General features: G+C 43.1%; 1 protein-coding gene across 1 annotated transcript in view; it reads right to left on the bottom strand.

Moving 5' to 3' along the window:
- The window catches only part of daglb (diacylglycerol lipase, beta), a 37,099-nt gene extending 29,044 nt beyond the window's left edge, over nt 1–8,055 (bottom strand). The window contains exons 1-4 of the mRNA XM_078240592.1: nt 7,771–8,055; nt 2,831–2,982; nt 1,098–1,272; nt 526–775 (exon numbers count right to left, since the gene is read on the bottom strand). Of these exons, the coding sequence (XP_078096718.1) occupies nt 526–775; nt 1,098–1,272; nt 2,831–2,982; nt 7,771–7,865 (672 nt within the window). The 5' untranslated portion in view covers nt 7,866–8,055. The remainder of the gene's footprint in view (nt 1–525; nt 776–1,097; nt 1,273–2,830; nt 2,983–7,770) is intronic.
- Nucleotides 8,056–21,161: the final 13,106 nt, after the last annotated feature.

The raw sequence follows: 21,161 nt of genomic DNA, 5'->3' as shown, positions 1-21,161 counted from the left end.
GTCAATAATACATTCCTGACATTCCCCAATAGAAAAGGAATATTGAGTGCCAAAATATGACAAGGCTACAAAGATTACAGCGCAAATGTAAAGCTCCATCAGCTGACAGAAAATGTTTCAGCAAACTTTTAAAGACTGACAAAAATATTTAGCTGGTCCAAAGAAAAACAATAAAGGGTGAATACTTCTGCATAGTTTAATTAAGAATAAAAATCGTAAGCTGTTGATAAAATGTAGTGCTCAGCAAACCCAAGTATTTAGCCAATTAATTACTCCAATTTGCCAGAACATCTGTGACTTTTAAACTTTTTTCTTCCTCCCTTTGTGCAGTGGAATGGCACTAAGTCATGATGCTCATTTGGAGAGCCACTGCAGGGACAATGGGCCAAATTGGCGCCCTTCTGCGTCATAAAAGTTCTGTGATGTCAAGCTTAAGCGAATGGCCTGTGACAGTAAACTATGTACAGATTTGACCAGCTTTTCACAAAACGGTACACAAAAATATGATTTAAAAGAAAAACTTACCATAAAAAAGGCACTAAAGAGTTCCCCGATGTTTGTAAAGGCAGCCCGGTTATCTGCATCCTTCGTAATACAGCAACACAACAGCTTCAACCTGCACTCCCATACCCGCGCTGCCACAGACTTGGCCTGGACTGAGTCACTGCTCACCAGGTTATGCACCCTGCTTGTTACAAAGTTCAATCTCTTGCGTCTGCCCAGAGGGTCGAAGAAAATGAGGACAGCAATGATCGTGAAGAATAAGAAAACCCAGCTGTGAAAAGGATATTTTTCCAGGATTAGTGCGAGACCCTCATACTTGATTTTTGTAAAAAATAAAATTCTGCTAGATTCCAAACTCATTCCTTACTTGCACATTTCTGGCACTCAGCCACAGCTTAGTGGGTGGCACTCCTGCCAGTCATGGGTTCAAGTCACAATATGGAGACTTGAGCACAAAATCTAGGCTGACACTACCAGTGCAGTACTAAGGGAGTGCTGCACTGCCAGAGTTGCCGTCTTTCAGATGAATTGTTAGATCGAGGCTGAAGCATTTGCTAAATGTTACAATTAATAGGTTACAAATATTCTCTTACCTAGCAATGACAGCTATAGTAATTGCATTAACAATGGAAGGAGCACAGCCCTGGCTTTCATCATTGACCCAGACAGCACCCAAGATGGCCCAGGCGAGTTCAGGTAAGTAAAGAGAGGTACGGATATAGATCAGAATTGGGATATATCGTCTTGGACCTGGATTGATGATAGTTCCTGCAAACAGAGAAAAATCAAGAGTGAAAGGAGTACAGTAATCTTCTGCATTTCTTTCATGCTGGGGATCTTTTACCTATGGGAGGATAAGGTTGGCAGTGATATTGTGATCAGCTGGGTCTAGGACTCTGGAGCTTGAATTTCCTCTCCAAAGTGTATGGAAATGTCATTTATATGTTTGACATCCACCCAAGAGGGAAGGCAGGGCCTTAGTGTCATGCCTCATCCAAAAGATAACATTTCTGAGACAGTGCAACCTTCCCGCAATACTGTACTGGGACTGTCATCTCAGATTGAACAACAGGCTTTCTGACTAAGAGACAGAGCTGACAAGAAGTTGAAACCCTTAAAAAAATACCCATGGTAAAACACCGCACCCACATAATTACCCACTGGGTCATCCAGGGAAAACTTCATACCACTACATACCAAACAGGAGCAGAAAATCTGGCTGGATTTTCTCTCCTCCAATCCAATAATAGCCATTTTCATTTATATAATGCATTTAACATTAAAGGTACCCTAAAATGTGATATTAAAAAAGGGTGTCAAGACCAAAGAGGACATTAAAGTAGGAGAAAGAAAGGCTTGCATTTAAAAAGAACTTTCCACGAACTCTATACACTCCAAAGCACTTCACAGCCAATGAAGTACTTTTGAAGTGTAGTAACTGTGTAACGTGGGACAACACAACAGCAACCAGAAGGGGTGGTCGGAGGTGGGTGGGTATTAAGGAGGTCTCAAAGGGGAATTGGAGGAGTTTAGAGAGAAAATTCCTGAGTGTATGGCCAAGGCAGTGAAGGTACAGGCACCTTGGGGGAGGCGGGAGGGGTGGGGAGAGAAGCAACTCACACAAAAGGAAGGATGCTTCAAATCCTCTGCTGTGCCATGATTAAGATCTGCTAACTCAACACACAGACATTTCATAGAAATCATAGAAACCCTACAGTGCAGAAGGAGGCCATTCGGCCCATCGAGTCTGCACCGACCATAATCCCACCCAGGCCCTACCCCCACATATTTTACCCGCTAATCCCTTTAACCTACGCATCTCAGGACTCTAAGGGGCAATTTTTAACCTGGCCAATCAACCTAACCCGCACATCTTTGGACTGTGGGAGGAAACCGGAGCACCCGGAGGAAACCCACACAGACACGCAGACATTTGGTCTATGTTTCTTAATATCAAACGGGGGATGGCCTTTGCTCACCATTTCACCAGCATTGAGACAACAGAAAATATGGTGCCCTGCTGACCAGCCAATACACTAATATAGGAGATAATCTGCCTCCTAATTTTCTGATTTCCAAAAAATGTTTGCAGGAAAAGGTCGTTTAATTTTGATTAAACCTCTTGTGCTTCTTGGCTGGTGCTTAAACCTCTGTGCCGAACCTCACCTCATTTGTAAATTCATTTAATTGCTCTTCCAAGCTAACTTATTCCACAAATTCATCACCCAAAAGTTAATGCATACAAAATAATTTATATCTTACAGTTTTAGCCTCATGCAGCAAGCAGTAAATGCACAATTATTTTGTGAAAAGGAATAACATTTACCTTGCATACTGACAGAAACAATCACGGAAAGGGCTAAGATAATTGCAGCCAAAAGAACAAGCAAGACCGTGAGATAACTCGGGAGGAATCCCCCTCCTTTGCAATCAAACTGGTCTCTATGAGTCAAGTACAAAAACAGGATTCCAATCCACCTGTAAAACAAAAAGGGATATTGGGGTTAGTCAGCTTCCCAATGCATCTGTATAACAGACACATTCTTTAGTAAATGACATTAGACCTTCTTTAAACCTGCCCACTGCAACAAGGTGGCAACAAAGTAATGATTTCAAGGCAATGCAGACAAAACTGAGTACTTGTTGAATTACATGCACATTCTGTCATAGAACTTATTTATTGGGTGACTGAATAGAACTAAATCCCCAGAGATCACCACAGTTTTTTAAAAAATAGTCAAATAGTTCACTGCCTATGGTAATTGTAAGTAGTCTCCCAACACCAGGTTAAAGTCCAACAGGCTTATTTGGTATCACGAGCTTTCGGAGTGCTGCTCCTTCATCAGGTGAAGCAGCAGCTCTCCGAAAGCTCGTGATACCAAATAAATACCCATGCCGACACTATAGTTGAGAAAGCCCACCAAAGCCTCTACTTTCTCAGAAGACTAAGGAAATTAGACATGTCAGCTACGATTCTCACCAACTTTTACAGATGCACCATAGAAAGCATTCTTTCTGGTTGTATCACAGCTTGGTATGGCTCCTGCTCTGCCCAAGACTGCAAGAAACTACAAAATGTCGTGAATGTAGCCCACTCCATCACGCAAACCAGCCTCCTATCAATTGACTCTGTCTACACTTCCCGCTGCCCTGGCAAAGCAGCCAGCATAATTAAGGACCCCATGTCACCCTGGACATTCTCTCGTCCACCTTCTTCTATCGGGAAAAAGATACAAAAGTTTGGGGTCACGTACCAACCGGCTCAAGAACAGCTTCTTCCCTGCTGCCATTAGACTTTTGAATGGACCTACCTAGCGTTAAGTTGATCTTTCTCTACACCCTAGCTATGACTGTAACACTACATTCTGCACTCTCATTTCCTCCACTACGGACGGTATGCTCTTGTCTGTATAGTGTGCAAGAAACAATAGTTTTCACTGTGTGCTAATACATGTGACAATAATAATTCAAAATCAAATCCTATTGGACTTTAACCTGGTGTTGAGAGACTTCTTACTCTCCCCACCCCAGTCCAATGCTGGCATCTCCACATTATGGTAATTGTAGCATAGTCACTGAAGTCAAATCAATTTAATCTTGAAATTTGAATTACTTCCCCTGGTTCTGCACCATTTCCAAGTTCAATTTCTTTTCCCTCGATATCTTACAAATTGCTCATCTTAGATTTCCTTTATGTTTTATTTTTTTCCGCTGACATTTTGTTTTTTGCTCTGTGTTACATCCTTAACATGTTTCTTTAGTCTCAACCTTTACTCTCGCCCTCTTTGGATTGTTGCTTACTGACTCCTCTCCACACTTGGTGAACATATTAATGCTTTGCAAATTATAACCATTTTTATATGATGGCAGTGCTGCTGTTGAAAGTTCAACACCCATAGACACTTCTTCCATTCCCTGGGTGCCAACACTGATATGTCTCCTCCATGAAAGCAGGATCTATGTATCATTTAATAAGACAGGAATTTCAGTTATCATCTTTAAAATGAAATATTTGATGTTGCAAATTTCACACCCTAAGGTGATCCCAAAGCACTGTACACCCAATGAAGCACTCTTTTGAACATGTCTTCAATGTTACAATGTGGAAAAATTGGTGGCAAATTTGCACATTGCAAGATCCCACAAGCAGCAATGTGATAGTCGGTTTATAATAACATTGATTAAGGGACTAATATTGACCAGGACACTGGGGAGAACACCCCTGCTCTTCTTCAAAACGGCAGCACGGGAGCTCTTAACGTATTATCCAAAAGCCACACCCTCTGACAAAGCAGAACGTGCTTTGAATACAACTTCAGACACTGAAAACATCAAACTGAAGTAGGCCATTTTCCAAAGCCATATTTTTATTATTATCTCATCAATATTCACCTCATTAAACATATTCATTTATTGGACTGATTGGCACCATTCATAACATGCCCACAATGCAGAGGGGAACGCCCGAATGGACATTCGTTTAAATCCCCCTCTGCACAGCTGAGAGACCTTTAATTCAAGTTTGATGGAAGATCCTTATTCTGCCCAGCAACAGCACGAAGCTCTGCACAGCTGAGACACCTTTAATTTCAAAGCCGACAAAAGATCCTTATTCTGCCCAGCAACAGCACGAAGCTGCATTTTAAACCGGCCCTTGGCCAGAAGATCGGGATATCTGCGAGTCAAGACCTGGCAGTGGGATATATGGCATAACTGTATTGTAAATAAAATATTATGGGAATAAAATGGCCAAGGCAGGCAAAGAAACTTAATAAACCAGGATAAAAAGAATAAAAGATTAGATTAAATCCCCCTACACACAGCAGGACAAAATGACATTAACATCTAATCTTGCAAGCATAGAATACAGACACAAGCATCGGAGGCCGATTTAGATAAGGGGACACATCGAGAGGATAATAGGAAACACATTAAAACACCGGGGCAAGAAAAGACAGCCCCATTAACACGGACACACACCATACAGATGCAAATTGACAAAGTCTACCAGGGAACTTCCTGACCGGATAGGATACATATTCTTAGTGTTAATCTGTTCGAATCGAAACTGCCCGCCAAATCTTCAGGGCAGCAATTAAAGAATCCCGCCACTTTTTAGGTATTGTAAAATGTATAAGCAAATGTTCCCGCTCGAATTTGGATTCCTATAAATATCCAGAGCGAATGTGTAACCATTGAGATCAACGTGGCCAAGCCACTGTTTCTAAGCTGGTTACGGGGGTCTCCCTGGGATCACAGTAATTGTACAATAAAGAAAAACGCTTTGAACCTTGCCTTGCGACTCGACCTCCTTGAATGCACTGGTACAAGGGATTTTTCCCTACAACAAAACAGACAGGAACCAACCATTTTATTATTTTCAATCACCTTATCACATTCAACTCACTCCCAAGACTGTCAATCTGTAACAAGACATCGAGGGCTAGGGGGTCGACATGGCCAATGTATTTAATCAGCACATCTTTCAGACTGCGGGAGGAAACCGGAGCACCCGGAGGAAACCCACGTCGACAGAGGGAGAACTCAATGATGAGACAGAGTACAGGAATGAGATAGAGAATCTGGTGAACTGGTGCGGCGACAATAATCTCTCCCTCAATGTCAACAAAATGAAGGAGATTGTCATTGACTTCAGGAAGCGTAGAGAAGAACATGCCCCTGTCTACACCAACGGGGATGAAGTGGAAAGGGCCAAGAGCTTCAAGTTTTTAGGTGTCCAGATCGCCAACAACCTGGCCTGGTCCCCCCATGCCGACACTATAGTTAAGAAAGCCCACCAAAGCCTCCACTTTCTCAGAAGACGAAGGAAATTTGGCATGTCAGCTACGACTCTCACCAACTTTTACAGATGCACCATAGAAAGCATTCTTTCTGGTTGTATCACAGCTTGGTATGGCTCCTGCTCTGCCCAAGACTGCAAGAAGCTACAAAAGATCGTGAGTGCAGCCCACTCCATCACGCAAACCAGCCTCCCATCCATTGACTCTGTCTACACTTCCCACTGCCTTGGCAAAGCAGCCAGCATAATTAAGGACCCCACGCACCCCGGACATTCTCTCTTCCACCTTCTTCTATCAGGAAAAAGATAGAAAAGTCTGAGGTCACATGCCAACCGACTCAGGAACTTCTTCCCTGCTGCCGTCAGACTTTTGAATGGACTTACCTTGCATTAAGTTGATCCTTCTCTACACCCTAGCTACGACTATAACACTGAATTCTGCACTCATTTCCTTCTCTGTGAACAGTTTGCTCTGTCTGCATAGCGCACAAAAAACAATACTTTTCACTGTATGCTAATACATGTGACAATAATAAACCAAATCAAACTCCACACAGTGACCCAAGCTAGGAATCGAACCCGGGTCTCTAGTGCTGAGGCAGCAGCATTAACCACTGTGCTGTCTCACTCCCAGTTCTGCTAAACAGGGAGTGGAAGTTATGGGCTAATCATGCCTGAAACTCATGAAAAAGTGAAGGCGATGCAGAAAGCTATCTATCCTTCTGATGAAAGGGCCAGATCATTAAATAAATACATTTGTCACAACGTTCTTTTTTCCAGTTTTTAAGAGAGATGTTAGCATAATCATCCATAAATATTACAATTTTGCTGACCATTCAGGCTTGCAACTTCTACTTCTGAAATGAAGAACTGCGTTTTTGAGACAGAAATGGCAAATTGTAGTTTAGGATACTCACTTCTTGTGCACTCGCCACTTCCACTAACACACCACTGGCAGCTTTAAGTTCTGGAATTCCCTCCCTACACCTCTACACAGCCTTACCTCTTCCTCGTCATTTAAAACCACCCACTTAAAACCCAACTCTTTGGCCTTGCTTTTGGTCATCTGTCCTAATACCTCGTGTGGCTCAGTAACATTTTTTTTCTTCATAACCTTGCTGTGAAACACCTTGGGACATTTTACCATAAAGGTATTATATAAAACCAAGTTGCCGTTGTTATTAGTTACGATTGGTCAGCTATGAAGCAGGACCATCAGGTCACTTGATGATTCTCCCTCAGCGCCCCCAGAATGGGAAATAGATGTTGTCCACAGCGCCACAACACAAATTGAAAGGGTCATTCAGTCAGCAAAATCCACTGAAATATATTGATTTCCTCAAGACTGAGACCAGGTCACATTTTAAGCTGAATAAAGAGGCCTTCAGCCTCTTAGAGGGACACTGGCTTCCCCCACCTGAAGGGGCCGGGGGTTTGGTGGACCCGGGGGCTGAACTCTTACTCACCACAAAACCCGCAGCAGCAGCTCGAAGGCCCCAGGAAACACCAAGTCATCGCTGCCCAGAGACCAGCGCCTGCCAAAGGCCACCAGCCCCGGCATCTCTCCAGCTATCCCCCGCCCTCTGCTCCTTCAGAGTCCTGTTGGCTGCACGGCGGCCCGGCCACTGATACCCACAGCCCGCGGAGGCGGAGCCCGAGCCCAGCAGAGGAAGACAGGCACCGCCATTACCGACCCACCCACAACAAACCCCCTCCCACAACTCACACACCGCTCAAAGGTTCCGCCTCCCAACAATCGGTCCGCCCCCCCCGAATGGTGTCAACCTCTACCTCACATTAAAAAGAATCATGTTACCGCGAAACACATCATTTGGAGGGTTCTATTTTAAATGACTAGATGCCTGGTTCCATTTATCTGATCATAGTCAGAGAATCTTGGCTTCTCTTCCTGCTCCCTCACCATTACCTCTGACTATGTCTCACCTACATTGCTGCCCTTCTGCTACATCATCCAAAACATATCACCAGTGTTCACATGTATACAGACAACGTCCAGTTCTATACCTCACCACCACATCGCTCAATTCCTCTATGTCCTCAAATGGTCAAACTGCTTGTCTGATATTTGGTACTGGATGAACAAAAATTGCTGCCAATTGGATATCGTGAAGACATTGTTTTCAATCTCCGCTCCAACCACTGTTCCCTGGCTATCAACTCCATCCCCTCACTGGCAACTGCCTGAGCCTAAACCACAACCTTGGTGGCATGTTTGATCTGATATGAGCTTTCAATGACATATCCATGTCATCACTAAGACTGCCCATTCCACTTCCATAACATGGTTAACTTTGTCCCATTTCAGCTCATTTGCTGCTGAAACCCTTGTCCATCCTTTTAGTTGCCTCTAGACTTAAACACTTCAATGCTGGTCTCCTCCATTCTACCCACCGCAAACTTGAGGTCAACCGAAAGGCTCTGCTACTTGTGGCCTAACTCACATCATGTTCTTTCCAATAATCACCCCTGTATGCTCACTGACCTACATTGGTTCCGAGTTGTGATGATACTGTGCCTTTAAGAAATATATGTATATCATGTTTCTTGTAAGGGGTATGATTAGAATTCAGATCTGTTTTGCAGGGTGCCGATTTGTCTAGCAAAACCTTTAAATTGGTCGATGAGAGCACAAGATAAATACTCATTTTAGACCTGGAGTATTTGTTTTAAACTGAGCTAATGAATTTGTGTTTACTTGGGTCTCCTCTGGTGGGGTTTTCAGTGTAGAGTTTTGATTAGGTTGATTGACAGGGACAGGATCCTGTGCTTAATCAGAGGAGTTAAGCTTGCAGGGAAGAAATAATGCTTCAGTTTTATTTTTAAAAATACAAGCAGTTGCTGTTTGGACTACCAGAAGAAACAGATGTCTCTCCCTCTCTAGAGGTGTTCTGAAAGTTCTAGGACTGTTAACCTGAGATAAACATGTATGTCTGTGTTTTGCTAACTAATTTTAAAGAGGTTTAACTTTATATGAGGAATATGGCTTGAATTGGAACTGACAGTGATGTTAGCAGTTAAGAATCGTATATTGTCATGTTAAAGTTTTGTTCAGTTGTTAGATGTTAAGCTAATTCATTTTGTTATAGTTAAACTGTGTTGTTAAATAACACTTGTTTTGATAAAAGCTCCCTAGTGCATTAATAAAATTGTGCCTGGAGTGAAACATCTTATCTTCACATTAATGCCAATATAGCAAATTGTTGGGGTTTAGTCTGACTTCATAATATACCTTAAGATCTTGTACCCCAACATAATCAAGCAACATTTTGATTTAAGATTCTCATCCTTCTTTTTGAATCCCTCCATGACATTGTTCCTCACTATCTCAGTAACCTCCTCCAGCTCCATAGCCTGTGTTCATCTTACTCTGGCTCTTGAATAATCCCAATTTTAATCACTCTACCATTGAAAGCTTTGCTGTCTGTTGCCTTGGTGCTAGGTTCTGTAATTATCTACGGCAACTTTTCCACCTGTTTACCTTGCTTTCCACCTTTAAGACAATTCTTAAAATCTATCTTCTCAATCAAGATTTTGGTCATCTGATCTAATATTTCCTTATGTGGCTCAGTGATATCAATGCTTGACTGCATTTTCTGCCAATATGATGCATGCGCAGTTGTGCTGTTTACACCATGACACCATTGGCAGCAACTGAGTAGGCAGCAACCAGGACAGAAATAAAGGAAAATTAACTGTAATTATATCTTTGATGAGAAATCTTTGATTTAGCTTTCACTTCTAGACAAGGTTCAGCGCTCTGACCTGTTAACCCAAGCTTCTACATAAATTTTGCAGGACCTGCTCAATCTATCCAGCATTTTCCACTTATAGGTTGTTCTTTCTATATTTTACTCTTTTGTTTTGTTGTTGAAAAAATTACATCAGGCAACTGGAGAGAGAAATTCTGCAGTATGAAGTGTGCAATGTTGTGGGATGTTTTGCAGGCTGGACTAGCGTTGGTTTATACTACAGCTAGTCTCTGTGGAACCTACTAATATTCTGATTTCTTAATTATATGACTGCAGTTCTCCATTCATTTCATAGATCATGCCACATCAATATACAATGATCATAGAGTTTCACGGCTCAGAACAAGGTCCTTTGGTCCATCGTGTCTGCGTCAACCATCAAGTGCCTATTGATTCTAATCCCATTTTCCACCACTTGGTCCATAGCCTTGTGTGCTATGGCATTTCAAGTGCCCATCTAAATGCTTCTTAATCATAGAATCCCTACAGTGCAGAAAGAGGCCATCTGGCCCATCAAGTCTGCACTGACTGTCCAACAGCGTATCTCACCACTGCACTATCCCCATAAACCCACATATTTACCCTGCTAATTTTCCTAACCTATACACCTTGAGACACTAAGGGACAATTTAACATAGCCAATCAACCTAACCCGCACATCTTTGGACTGTAGGAGGAAACCCACGCAAACATGGGGTCTGGTCTAGTTCAGTTTCTGGTAAATGATAACCCCCCCCCCCTCCCCCCAGGATGTTGATAGAGGGGATTCAGCAAAGGTAATATCATTGAATGTTAATAGGAGATGGTTAGGTTCTCTTTTATTGGAGATGGTCAGTGCCTGGCACTTATGGGGTGTGAATGTACTTGCCATTTAACCCAAGCCTGAATGGCGTGCAGGTCTTGCTGCATATGAACATGGACTGCTTCAGTATCTGAGTCGCCGCAAATGGTGCTGAACATTGTGCAATCATCAGCAAACATCTGCACTTCTGACCTTATTGATGAAGCAGCTGAAGATGGTTGGGCCTAGAACACGACCCTGAAGAATTCCTGCAATGATTCCTGGGCCTGATGACTGACCTCCAACTATCACAAGCATTTGTGCTCAGTATGACTCCAATCAGCAGAGAGTTTTCCCTTTGATTCCCATTGACTCCAGTTTCACTCGGGCTCCTTGATGCCACACAGGCATCAAGGAGTCCGATGTCAAGCTGCCTTGATGTCAAGGGCAGTCACTCTTACCTCTCCTCCTTCGTCTATATTTGCACCAAGGCTGTAACGAGCTCTTCCAGTTAGTTTGGGCTCTGCCAGGGCTACTGAGTATCAGTGAGCAGGTTATTGCTGAGAGGATGCTGCTTGATAGCATTGTCAATGACCCCTTCCATCACTACTGATGATTGAGAGTAAACGGCTGGTTGGATTTGAACAGTTTTGTGATCAGGACATACCTGAGCAATTTTCCACATTTCCAGGTCAATGCCAACTTCGAAAGGGACAAGACTAGTTCTGGAACACGAGTATTGAGAAGTATTTCCTGTTGGAATCCGTAGCCTTTGCGGTATCCAATGCCTTCAGCCATTTCTTGATCTCACATAGCTGAAAATTGGCATCAGTGATGGGGACCTCAGGAGGCGGTTAAGGTGGATCATAAGAACATAAGAACTAGGAGCAGGAGTAGGCCAGCTGTCCCCTCAAGTCTGCTCCACCATTCAATAAGATCATGGCTGATCTTTTCGTGGACTCAGCTCCACTTACCCGCCTGCTCACCATAACCCTTAATTCCTTTACTGTTCAAAATCTATCTATCCTTGCCTTAAAAACATTCAATGAGGTAGCCTCAACTGCTTCACTGGGCAGGGAATTCCACAGATTCACAATCCTTTGTGTGAAGACGTTTCTCCTCAACTTAGTCCTAAATCTGCTCCCCCTTATTTTGAGGCCATGCCCGCTAGTTCTAGTTTCACCCGCCAGTGGAAACAACTTTCCTGCTTCTATCTTATCTATTCCCTTCATAACCTTATGTTTCTATAAGATCTCCCCTCATTCTTCTGAATTCCAATGAGTATAGCCCCAGTCTACTCAGTCTCTCCTCATAAGCCAACTTTCTCAACTCCAGAATCAACGTTGTGAATCTCCTCTGCACCCCCTCCAGTGCCAGTATATCCTTTCTTAAGTAAGGAGAGCAAAACTGTACACAGTACTCCAGGTGTGGCCTCACCAGCACCTTATACAGCTGCAACATAACTTCACTGTTTTTAAACTCCATCCCTCTCGCAATGAAGGACAAAATTCCATTTGCTTTCTTAATTACCTGCTGCACCTGCAAACCAACTCCTTGTGATTCTTGCATAAGGACACCCAGGTCCCTCTGCACAGCAGCATGCTGCAATTTTTTACCATTTGAAGAATAGTCCATTTTGCTGTTATTCTACCAAAATGGATGACCGCACATTTACCAACATTATACTCCATCTGTCAGACCCTCGCCCACTCACTTAGACTATCTATATCCCTTTGCAGACTTTCAGTGTCCTCTGCACATTTTGCTCTGCCACCCACCTTAGTGTCATCTGCGAATTTTGACACACTACACTTGGTCCCCAACTTCAAATCATCTATGTGAATCGTAAACAATTGCGGTCCCAACTGACCCTGAGGCACACCACTAGTCTCTGATCGCCAACTAGAAAAACACCCATTTACCCCCACTCTTTGCTTTCTGTTAGTTAACCAATCCTCTAGCCATGCTAATACATTACCCTTAACACCGTGCACCTTTATCTTATGTAGCAGTCTTTGATGCGGCACCTTGTCAAATGCCTTCTGGAAATCCAGATACACCACATCCACAGGTTCCCCATTGTCCACTGCACATGTAATGTTCTCAAAGAATTCCACCAAATTAGTCAAACATGACCTGCCCTTCATGAACCCATGCTGCGCCTTACCAATGGGACAATTTATATCCAGATGTCTCGCTATTTCTTCCTTGATGATAGATTCAAGCATTTTTCCTACTACAGAAGTTAAGCTAACCAGCCTATAGTTACCTGCCTTTTGTCTACCTCCTTTTTTAAACAGTGGCGTCACGTTTGCTGCTTTCCAATCTGCAGGAACCACCCCAGAGTTCAGCAAATTTTGGTAAATTACCACTAGTGCATTTGCTATTTCCTCCGCCATCTCTTTTAGTACCCTGGGATGCATTCCATCAGGGTCAGGAGACTTGTCTACCTTTAGCCCCATTAGCTTGCCCAATATTACCTCTTTCGTGATAATGATAAATGCTGTGAGGGTTCCTGTCTCTATCATCATTGCAGAGAGTTCCACAATACCAGGTTAAAGTCCAACAGGTTTATTTGGTAGCAAACGCCACTAGCTTTTGGAGCGCTGCTCCTTCGTCAGCTGAGTGGGAGATCTGTTCACAAATAGGGCACATAAAGACACAAACTCAATTTACAGAATAATGATTGGAATGCGAGTCTTTACAGCTAATCAAGTCTTAAAGGTACAGACAATGTGAGTGCAGAGAGCATTAAGCACAGGTTAAAGAGACGTGTGTTGTCTCCAGATAGGACAGTTAATGAGATTTTGCAAGTCCAGGCAAGTCGTGGGGGTTACAGATAATGTGACATGAACCCAAGATCCCGGTTGAGGCTGTCCTCATGTGTGCGGAACTTGGCTATCAGTCTCCGCTCAGCGACTCTGCGCTGTCGTGTGTCATGAAGGCCACCTTGGAGAACGTTTACCCGAAGATCAGAGGCCGAATGCCTGTGACCGCTGAAGAGTTCCCCAACAGGCAGAGAATACTCTTGCCTGGTGATTATCGAGCGGTGTTCATTCATCCGTTGTCGTAGCGTCTGCATGGTTTCCCCAATGTACCATGCCTCGGGACATCCTTTCCTGCAGCGTATCAGGTAGACAATGTTGGCTGAGTTGCAAGAGTATGTACCGTGTACCTGGTGAATGGTGTTCTCACGTGAGTTGATGGCATCCGTGTCGATGATCCGGCACGTCTTGCAGAGATTGCTGTGGCAGGGTTGTGTGGTGTCGTGGTCACTGTTCTCCAGAAGGCTGGGTAGTTTGCTGCGGACAATGGTCTGTTTGAGGTTGTGCGGTTGTTTGAAGGCAAGAAGTGGGGGTGTGGGGATGGCCTTGGCGAGATGTTCATCTTCATCAATGACATGTTGAAGGCTCCGGAGGAGATGTCATAGCTTCTCCGCTCCGGGGAAGTACTGGACAACGAAGGGTACTCTGTCCACCGTGTCCCGTGTTTGCTACCAAATAAACCTGTTGGACTTTAACCTGGTGTTGTGAGACTTCTTACTGTGTTTACCCCAGTCCAACGCCAGCATCTCCACACCAAGGAAAACAACCCCAGCCTAACCAGCCTCTCTTCATAACTGAAATGCTCCAGCCCAGGCAACATCCTGGTGAATCTTCTCTGCACCCTTTCTTGTGTATTCACACTCTTCCTATCGTGTGGCAACCAGAAATGCATAGTATTCTAGCTGTAGCCTAACAAGTGTTTTATACAGCTCCAACATTACCTCCCTGCTCTTATATTTAATGCCTTGGCTAATAAAGGCCATATACCTTTGTAACCACTTTATTTACCTGTCCTGCTGCCTTCAGGAACCTATTGACATGCACCCTAAGGTCCCTCTGGTCCTCTATACTATATGTATGGTATTTTATAATTTGAAAATGGCCCTTGACACAACCCAAATTTGGAAGGACAAAACCTGTCAATGGTTTTCTGCACATGTAGACAAGTGCGCATGACTTGATGGGTATCGGTGGCCATCTTGCGCTGGCAGGAGACACAATGATTTTGTTTTATATTGTTCCAGCAAAGTGCTATGGGACATTTTATTACATAACAGGACAGCTGAGCAACAGTGGCATGTTTTTAAGGAGATTTTTCTCAGTACTCAGCAAAAATATATTCCTGTGATAAAAAAGGAATGTAAGAAAAGGGATAACCAGCCGTGGATAACTAAGGAAATAAAGGAGAGTATTAAATTAAAAACCGATGCGTACCGAGTGGCCAAAACTAGTGGGGAATTAGAAGATTGGGAAGGCTTTAAAAAACAACAAAGAACTACTAAGAAAGCGATAAAGAAAGGAAAGATAGATTATGAAACTAAACTAGCACAAAATATAAAAACTGATAGTAAAAGTTTTTACAAATATATAAAAAGGAAAAGAGTAGCTAAAGTAAATGTTGGACCCTTAGAAGACGAGAAGGGGGATTTAATTATGGGAAACAAGGAAATGGCGGAGGCCTTAAACAAGATTTTTGTGTCGGTCTTCACGGTAGAGGACACAAATAGCTTACCGAAAATTGATGGTCGTGGGACTGTAGGGGGTGAGGTCCTTAAAACGATTACTATTACTAAAGAGGTAGTGCTTGGTAGGCTAATGGGACTAAAGGTAGACAAGTCCCCGGGCCCGGATGGAATGCATCCCAGGATACTGAAAGAAATGGCAGAAGTAATAGTGGATGCGTTGGTTGTAATTTATCAAAATTCGCTGGACTCTGGGGAAGTGCCGGCTGATTGGAAAACAGCTAATGTGACGCCACTGTTTAAAAAAGGTAGACAAAAGGCGGGTAACTACAGTCCGGTTAGCTTAATGTCCGTAGTTGGGAAATTGCTGGAATCCATTATTAAAGAAGAAATAGCAGGACACCTGGAAAAAAATGGTTTGATCAAGCAGACGCAGCATGGATTCATGAAGGGAAAGTCGTGTTTTACGAATTTACTGGATTTTTATGAAGATGTAACGAGTGCGGTTGACAGAGGGGAACCGGTGGATGTGGTGTTTTTGGATTTCCAGAAGGCGTTCGATAAGGTGCCTCACAAAAGGTTGCTGCAGAAGATTAGGGTACATGGAGTTGGGGGTAAAGTGTTAGCGTGGATTGAGGATTGGCTATCTAACAGAAAGCAGAGAGTTGGAATAAATGGGTGCTTTTCTGATTGGCAGTTGGTGACTAGTGGCGTGCCGCAGGGATCGGTGCTGGGGCCTCAACTGTTTACCATATACATAGACGATCTGGAGGAAGGTACCGAGTGTAGGGTAACAAAGTTTGCGGATGATACAAAGATGAGTGGGAAAGCGAATTGCGTGGAGGATGCGGAAAGTCTGCAGAGAGATTTGGATAGGCTAAGTGAGTGGGCGAGGATCTGGCAGATGGAGTATAACGTTGACAAGTGTGAGGTTATCCACTTTGGAAGGAATAATAGTAAAATGGACTATTATTTAAATAGTGAAAAATTACAACATGCTACTGTGCAGAGGGACCTGGGGGTCCTTGTGCATGAATCGCAAAAACTCAGTTTGCAGGTGCAGCAGGTGATCAAGAAGGCAAATGGAATGTTGGCCTTTATCGTGAAGGGGATGGAGTATAAAAGCAGGGAGGTCTTGTTGCAATTGTACAAGGTACTGGTGAGGCCGCAACTGGAGTAGTGTGTGCAATTTGGTCCCCTTATTTGCGGAAGGATGTATTGGCCTTGGAGGGAGTACAGAGAATGTTCACCAGGTTGATACCGGAGATGAGGGGGTTAGCTTATGCGGAGAGATTGAGTAGATTGGGCCTGTACTCGTTGGAGTTTAGAAGGCTGAGGGGAGATCTTATAGAGACATATAAGATAATGAAGGGGCTAGACAGGGTAGAGGCAGAGAGATTCTTTCCACTTAGAAAGGAAACAAGAACTAGAGGAGACAGCCTCAAAATAAGGGGGAGTCAGTTTAGGTGAGAGTTGAGGAGGAACTTCTCTCAGAGGGTAGTGAATCTCTGGAATTCTCTGCCCATTGAAGCAGTGGAGGCTACCTCATTAAATATGTTTAAGTCACAGGTAGATAGATTTCTGATCAATAAGGGAATTAAGGGTTATGGGGAGTGGACGGGTAAATGGAACTAAACCACTATCAGATCAGCCATGATCTTATTGAATGGCGGGGCAGACTCGAGGGGCTAGATGGCCTACTCCTGCTCCTATTTCTTATGTTCTTATAAAATGCAGTACTTTCTTTGTAACCCTGGGGGTACAAAGGCACAAAACGTGATGTATGGATCCTATACAATGGATCATGACATATAACTTTCTTAAATAAAGAACTTGCATTTATGTTGTCTCTTTGAAGACCTCAAAACTTCCCAAAGCACCTTGCAACTAATGAAGGCCAGTCATTGTTGTTATGTAGGGAACACAACAGTTAATATGTTCCACAAATAACACTGCAATGGTTAAAAGATTGTTTGCATTTTGTGTTGGTTGAGGGATAAATGTTGACACGAAGTCGCCTGTTCTTCTTTAACTAGTGCATGGAACCTTTTAACATCCACCTGAGGGGGCCTTAGCTTAATGTCTCAATTGAAGGATGATTCCTTTGACAGGTAGCACCTTTTTACCACTGCAAGGGAGCGCTGGCATAGATACTGTGCCAAATGTGACACAGTTGGTAACACTCTTGCCTCGGAGTTATAGGGTTCGGCGTTCAAGTCCCACTCCAGGGCTTAAGCACAGAAATCAAAGCTGACATTCCAGTGCACTACTGAGGGAATTCTGCATGGCTGGAGATGCCATCTTTTGGATGAGGTATTTAAAACTGACACCCCATCTGTTTAAAGTTTGTCACAAGTAGGCTTACATTAACAGTACAATGAAGCTACTGTGAAAATTCCCTAGTCGCCACACTCCAGCACCTGTTCGGGTACATTGAGGGAGAATTTAGCATGGCCAATGCACCTAACCACCACGTCTTTTGGACTGTGGGAGAAACTGGAGCACCCAAAGGAAACACAAGCAGACACGGGGTGAACGTGCAGACAATGACCCAAGCCGAGAATCAAACCCAGGTCCCTGGCGCTGTGAGGCAGCAGTGCTAACCACTGCTTGCTCGGTTGGATGTAAAAGATGCTATGACATTTATGAAGAGCAGGGAGTTATCCTTGATGTTCGGGCGTTTATTTATCCATCAATCAACATCACAAGAACAGATTATCTGGTCACACTCATATTGATTTTGTCAGACCTTGCTGCACACAAATAGCTGCCTAATTTCATGCGTTACACTAGTAGCTACACTTAAAAAAGTATTTCATTGGCTGTAAAGTACTTTGAGATGTTCAGTGCTCGAGAAAAACACAATATCAATGCAAATCATTTATTTCAAGTCTTTGGAGTGAGGTGAGCGTACTACCACTGAACTAAGGCTGATACCTTATTTGTTGACTTGGGTGTGTGGTTGCTGTTGATACCTAGATGCTCCTGTTGTCATGGTTGTTGCACTGTTGAGTTATGGGCTCCAGCAAGTAGTTTCAAGCAAATCAGTTTCATCAAGAATAATTTTTGTCCCTCTAATTACTCTTATTTTTCCACTGAAGGTGCTCATTTATGAATACCGTAACAGAGCTCCCTTCCAATGCCAGGTCCATGTGGCTATTCCTTACACAAGAACACAGGGAATAGGAGCAGCAGCAGGGCATTGGTCAGCACCTAGGGATGCGCACAGAGGAGAGAATGTTTCTATTGGTGGAAGGATCAAGAAGCAAAGGCCATCCTTTGAAGGTGATTGGCAAAAGCAGCAATAGCAACATGAGGAAAAACATTTTAGGGAGCTGAGTGGTTAGGGTCTGAAATGCCCTGTCCAAGAGTGTGGTGTAGATTCAATCGCAATCTTCAACAGATAATTATCTGAAGAGAAAGGGTTATGAAGAAACATTGGTGGAACTAGGCGAGTTGCTTTTGCTGAGTCAGCAAGGGCTTGTTGGGCCAAATGGCCTTTTGCAATATTTGAAGCCTGTTGTCACATCAGGCGCTGCAAAATTAGACCAACATCCACTGACCAAGATGAACCAGAATCTTTTTGTTACTTTCATCTGCAAGGGTGCATAAACGTACAGGAATCATCGCAAATCATTCTTCAATAAGCCAAAAGGCTGTATGTAATACATTGTGGTTAGCCCAGTAGAACCTATAAAAGGCATCCTTGCAGAGAGTTAGATAGCACGCAACATCTCGCTTTACAAGCTGGCCCAAGTAGCTAAGGAAGAGGGAAAACTACGCAGAGTGTGCTAGTTCAGTGGAGGCACATGGACTTGCCCACCTGCTATTGGAGAGGTATGATAAATTCCTAAAGAATTGCAGGTAGAGGCAAGCACAGGAGCAGCATTGTCTTGGGGACACCTTCTGAAAGAGGAAAACAAATGAGTGTGAGAGACACGCAGGCCCTGGGAGTTCTGATTTGATGTTTGCATCCAAAACAAGTGGGTATCTGTCCCGAACAATCTTTGTCTAGAGAGCAATGGCGTCCAAGGCATTCACAGGCTGTTGGGAAACAGATTACAAGCCTGCAGGAGGAGGGGAAAAAAAGTATTAATACTTGAATAAAATGAACTCAACCCGAGCAAGTCTACAATTTACACTAGCAAGCTACTACAGAGTTGAATTGTACAGTCACAGCCCCAACCCATTATTGTAAAAATTCATAATTACTTGAGGAACCATCATGGCAAAACTATTGCAGAAACTATTTGAACCCAAGCCTAGGGTGTGTCACACATTTGAACTTTCATTCAACAGAGGCTTTGCCTCTACTCTGCTGCCTACTGGATAATCAAAAGCATTACATGAGGTATAACATTGCCCCAAAAACTGGAACATCCATCTTTGGACCAGAGGGCTGCAAACATTTGTGGCTTGTGAAAACTATATTGAATTGTGAGATGGGGTACAATATACTTGAAAATCACAAGACTTGAGCATTGATAACTATCCCTTCGACAAGAAAAAAAATTGCCATCAAAATATACTCAGGAGAAAATAGAAGACATCAACCAGAAGTGTTAACAGTTTGTCAGATCTGAGTATTCTCAGCATGTTGTTTTTATTTCAGAGTTCCAACATCTGAAGTTTTACAAGAATAAAACACTGAAATTACTTACTTGTTTAATATGATATGAAGCTCTTTAGGTAAATCTATTAAAAGGTTTTTCCATGTGATGTTGCAGCTTGTTGATAAGTATGTTTTATTTTACAAATAAATCATGTGCCAGACGGGAAAAATAGAACATGCGGTTCCGGGCATTGATGTTTTCTGTAGAAGGCCGGTCATTGTAGGTTTTATTCCTTTGGGGCTTTTCCAAATTTCAAATTCCTCAATTTCAGTATTGGTTCACCAAAATACAAGAATTGAAAAGTTGATCTAGTTGCATTAAGAATTGTCTGAACAAGTGCTGCTGCTGTACTCCTAACTTCACAACCATGGTGTCGTAAGTAGTCTCAACACCAGATTAAAATCCAACAGGTTTATTTGGTAGCATAAGCTTTCAGAGCGCTGCACCTTCAACAGTTGAGGCACTCAAGGCACACACTGAAGGAACAGCACTCCGAAAGCTCATGCTACCAAATAAGCCTTTTGGACTTTAACCTGGTGTTGTGAGACTACTTACTGTGCCTACCCTAGTCCAACGTCAGCAACTCCACATCATGGCAACCATGGTATCATATTAGATCCAGAAATGAGCTATCAACCACAGAACCTACTGCCACCAAGACTGCCGACTGTCACCTCTGCCTCAGCTCATGTGTGTAAAATCTCCAAACGTGACTATTCTTGATGTTCACTGGCTTCACATTTTACCCTCAATAAATTGTCATTCAAAATTCTGCTGCCTGTGTTATAACTCTCAAAATCCCATTCGCCCATCAACCCTACACTTGCTGACCTATATAGACCCAAATATAACATTGAAAACAAATCCCTTTATGTCCAGGCTCATTTCTAATCTCACCAACCCTCTCAAGACCTGTGCTCCTCCAATCCTGGCCTATTGAGCATCCCGGGTTTAAATTGTTCCATCATTGGTGGTTGTGCCTTCAGCTGTCTGGGCTCTCCATAATTCCCATTTGAAACTTCACCTCATTCATCCTTTAGATATTCCTAAAAATCTACATCCAACTGCATTTGTGGTCAACTGCCTCCAATTACTCATGGTTTTGTCAGTCTGTTTTATAATGCCTCTCTGAACCATGATATTTTATTACTTTAAAGGCACTATATTTATTCAAGCTGCTTACTTT

Source organism: Mustelus asterias, chromosome 23, assembly GCF_964213995.1.
Source record: "Mustelus asterias chromosome 23, sMusAst1.hap1.1, whole genome shotgun sequence".
Classification (NCBI taxonomy): Eukaryota; Metazoa; Chordata; class Chondrichthyes; order Carcharhiniformes; family Triakidae; genus Mustelus; species Mustelus asterias.
The sequence above is the reverse complement of the archived record's forward strand: the minus strand, read 5'-3'. Positions and strand labels throughout refer to the sequence as shown.